This window comes from Callithrix jacchus, chromosome 2 (genome assembly GCF_049354715.1).
Source record: "Callithrix jacchus isolate 240 chromosome 2, calJac240_pri, whole genome shotgun sequence".
Classification (NCBI taxonomy): domain Eukaryota; kingdom Metazoa; phylum Chordata; class Mammalia; order Primates; family Cebidae; genus Callithrix; species Callithrix jacchus.
Genome location: NC_133503.1, coordinates 72,336,782 through 72,340,657, shown reverse-complemented (window position 1 = coordinate 72,340,657; position 3,876 = coordinate 72,336,782). Strand labels below are relative to the sequence as shown.

The window sequence follows — 3,876 nt, the reverse complement described above, 5'->3', positions numbered from 1 at the left end:
TACTTCCAAGATGACCAACAAAACATAACACAACCAAACTCCAGATTTATCATGCAAAAATCTCCCAAAGAAAATAGTCAAGGGCAAGTAAGTGAACAGAAACAATGTGAATGCGTGCACCTAGTCGTGACAGTTAGCAAGCCACAGCTGTCTGCAGGTCGGGAGGAGGCTAAGACATGCTGTCAGCCATGGCAGAGGAATTCCAGGACATTGCCTGAAGAGTCAGGTCCTCCCACCCAGGATCCTGTTTCCTGCCGATGACAGCTACACTTTACAAAAGAAAAGGGAGGCTTTGTACCAACCAATGCTGAGATCAGCCATGAACCAAGAAGTAAGTCACTCAATGCTAGATGCTTAGGGTCAAGAAACAGAGGAAAGAAAAGGACTAAAAGAAAATTAATTTATGTATCATTTGCAGAAGTTTTCAGAATGTGTTTTGCTCTCCCTCTGTTGTACTTCTGCAGGTGACAGAGGAGTGAAGATATTTAGAGAAACTCTGGAACAAACCAGGCCCATCCACTGGCGAAGAGGTTAATTTCAAAGATAGCAAAACGTCCCAATTCTTTAGGTTTGCATTATGGCTGCCTGTGGCCCCAGCCAGGGAGGCGGCCATGAGTGAGGCGGCCATGAGTGAGACAGCCATGAGTGAGACCTCATCGTCTCTGCTGCCTCCACCTTGGCTTCTCCGGGCTCAGAAGGCGCCATGAGGACTCACATTGCCTGACATTGCCACGGCCTGGGATCAGAGGCAGGGACCACAGACCTGCGGGACCTGGACCAATCCAGCCTCTGCTCTTGCGCGAGGGAGCCTCCTCCACACCTGAGCCCAGCCCTGCAGTGAGGCCCATGGGATCAGACTGCAAGCAAAGGTGGGCCTCGCAGAGACAAAGGCCAGCCCTGCCTGCTCTCAGAAGGCCCAGTCCCAGACCCGAGCCCCTGCCAAGAGGAAGTCCTTGAGGCCCGGGTAGGGAAAGGGGCACCGGCTTCCCAGGGCCCCGCTGGCCGCAGCAGGAAGTTGGCCAAGGCTTGGCCATGAGCGGGGCAGGCAGGGCTTCTCTGGAGCGTGGGCGAGGCAGGCCAGGGAGGGGCGAGGACCGGGTATATAAAGCCTAGTGGTCAGGCTCCGGCAGCTGCAGGACCCCAGCGCGCCCCAGCCCCTGCGCCATGAAGCTCGCCGCCGCCCTCCTGGGACTCTGCATCGCCCTGTCCTGCAGCTCCGGTGAGTGCCCTGGGCTCCAGACCTGCAAGGTGGAACTCGGGCGCCCGCTGCGCCCCGGCCTCCGCCTGCGCAGGTCCTGGACCCCAAGGTCCTTGCAGCCTCGCCCGGCGCTCTGAGGGCTCCTCCCCTTGGCTGCCCTCCCCAGGGCCTCGCGCCTGCACTTCCCGTGCCTGCAGCCCTCGGCCTCCCAACTCTCAGGGCTCTTTCGAGCCTCGGGCCAGGACAGCCGTCTGTTCCCTTTCTGGCGACAGTTCCTTTATCCTGCAAGGCCCAGCGCGAGTGTCCCCTCCTCTGGGGGCCTGCCCTGGAGCCTGCACAGAGTTCACCTGTCCTTCCGCCACCTCCAGGCCACCCCGGTGTCCCTGCAGCGTATCCTCGCGAGGCCGCCTTTCGAGACCCGCCTGTGTCCCCGGGACTCGCACCCGGAAGACCTCAGCGCAGGAGGGAGAGGGCGGTCAGGGAGCTGGGCAGGGCGTGAGGGTTCCTTGGCACCTCCCGCGAGGCCGCGTCCTGGGCCGGCCTCCTTGGGGACCGCTGCGCACAGGCAGTGACCGCTCCCGGTTCGCTTGCAGCTGCTGCTTTCTTAGTGGGCTCGGCCAAGCAGGTGGCCCAGCCTGTCGCTGCGCTGGAGTCGGCGGCGGAGGCCGCGGCCGGGACCCTGGCCAATCCCCTCGGCACCCTCAACCCGCTGAAGCTCCTGCTGACCGCCGTGGGCATCCCCGTGAACCACCTCATAGAGGGCTCCCAGAAGTGTGTGGCTGAGCTGGGCCCCGAGGCCATGGGGGCCGTGAGCGCCCTGAAGGCCCTGCTGGTAACGCGGGTACCCCGGGTGCCCTCCCTGTGCGAGCGTCCCTTTCCCGCCAGCCTCAAAGTTGCACCAGGGGCGTCCCGGGCCTGCATCAGGGCTGTTTCCCGCCCTGCTCCTCCAAGCCCTGTCCCTGGGAGAAGGCTGGGTTTCCCGGTGGGAAACGGGTGAGGCGCATCCGAGCTGCTGGGGCGGGGAAGGCGGAGGTGGCCTGCGCGGGTGCGCGTCTCCCGAGGCGCGAGCGGAACCGCCAGCGCCCATTCCCAACAGAACCGGCCGCTGCCGCGCCCTCGCCTGAGTTCCTGGTGGCAGGGCTGGGGGCACTCAAGCGCGACTTCTGCTTTCCAGGGGGCCCTGACGATGTTTGGCTGAGCCGAGACTGGAGTAGCCTCACCTGAGCATAAGACGCTGCCCACCCGCGAGGGATGAAAACCCCCACCGCGGGGCGGACAGTCCATCCCCTTCCCCTGCATCTCTCAATAAACGTGGTTAAGAGCAATTTAAGCCTGATATTTTCTCACCCAAATGCTGATCCCTGTAGGGGGCTGAGAGTGCCAAGTCCTAGATTTTGTGAGGGCTGTGTGAGAGGGAGGGAGGGTGCAAGAGTCTGCAGGTGGCATAGAGCCGGCAGTGAAAGATGACAGAAAAGGGGCCAGTATCGGATTTGGAAACAAAACTGGCAGGTCTTTCTTCCTGTTGTGCTCTGTAATTGTTTATGAAGCATGGAAATTATCTACTCCTTGAAGACTGGTGAGAATGCAAACGCACCAAAGACCTTTGTTGCTAAAATTTGAAAGTTTTTATTTTTTTCTCTCTTTACTTGTAGATTTCTTCCTTGGAATGGGGAAGGACTGAGGGCTGCAGGAAATCCACTGATTGGCTTGTTTTCCCTGTGATCTCTTCTGGTTTCATTCAAATTACCTAATGACTTTGATTCCCTCTACTCTACCGGAGAGACCACCATTTCTGGACTTACCCTAGTGTTGGTGGGAAGGTGCCCAGGGAACCCAGACACTGATGTCCATTTCAGGTGAAGCCTCCCAGGAAACTTCCTTGCTGGGATAAATAACTCTACTGCAGGTGGCTTGAGCAGGGCTTCCCCCCAACGTGACTATCCACACAACATATAAAAAATTTTTTGGCTGGGCACAGTGGCGCATGCCTGTAATTTCAGCACTTTGGGAAGCTGAGGAAGGCGGATCACTTGAGTCCAGGAGTTCGAAACCAGCCTGGGCAACACAAGGAAACACCATCTCTATAAAAATATAAAAATTAGCCGAGCATAGTGGTGTGTGCCTGTAATCCCAGCTACTGGTGAGGCTGAGGTGGGAGGATCACTTGACCAAGAGAGGTCGAGGCTGCAGTGAGTCCGGACTGCACCACTGCACTCCAGCCTGGTCAGCAGAGAGATCCCCATATCAAAATACATAAATAATAAAATAAAAATTTTATCCATTTTGATGAGTTCACTGTCAAACCACAAGGAAGAAGCCACCTGGATCCAGATTCCATTAAATCTTATCATCAACCCATTGACCCCAAGGTCGTGAAGGGTTGTGAATCTTCATGGGGAAGGGAAGGCTTTGGTCTGGACAGTAGTGAGCCAAGACAGAGAACCATAAGGTCGTGGGGAGACAGACCCCAACAGGAGCCCAGGCTTACCTCCCCCAGTACTACACATCCAGGCTTCTCACAGGCTGTCTGCTAACAATTCCTTAACTAACTAGATTCAAACATCCAGGTAAATCATTATGGGAGCATGGTGGTCTACAGCAGGAACTATAGAACTGTTGAAACTGATGGTGGGTGGGCTGTGGTGCTGTGGTGCTAGACCAAGGACTCTATCCCGAGA

General features: G+C 57.2%; 1 protein-coding gene across 1 annotated transcript; it reads left to right on the top strand.

Annotated features, from left to right (window-relative positions):
- Window positions 1–1,132: 1,132 nt before the first annotated feature.
- Window positions 1,133–2,523, top strand: SCGB3A1 (secretoglobin family 3A member 1). The gene is made up of 3 exons (XM_002744457.6): window positions 1,133–1,219; window positions 1,792–2,030; window positions 2,373–2,523. The coding sequence occupies exons 1-3, from the start codon at window positions 1,165–1,167 to the stop codon at window positions 2,394–2,396; spliced, it is 318 nt and encodes a 105-aa protein (XP_002744503.1). The 5' UTR covers window positions 1,133–1,164; the 3' UTR covers window positions 2,397–2,523.
- The last annotated feature ends 1,353 nt before the right edge of the window (window positions 2,524–3,876 follow it).

Excerpts from the sequence above, each read along its gene's own strand:
- SCGB3A1 (XM_002744457.6), top strand. The coding sequence starts at position 1,165 with ATGAAGCTCGCCGCCGCCCTCCTGGGACTCTGCATCGCCCTGTCCTGC. Across the intron at positions 1,220-1,791 it reads CGCCCTGTCCTGCAGCTCCG|CTGCTGCTTTCTTAGTGGGC; the intron begins GTGAGTGCCCTG and ends GTTCGCTTGCAG. Across the intron at positions 2,031-2,372 it reads GCGCCCTGAAGGCCCTGCTG|GGGGCCCTGACGATGTTTGG; the intron begins GTAACGCGGGTA and ends TCTGCTTTCCAG.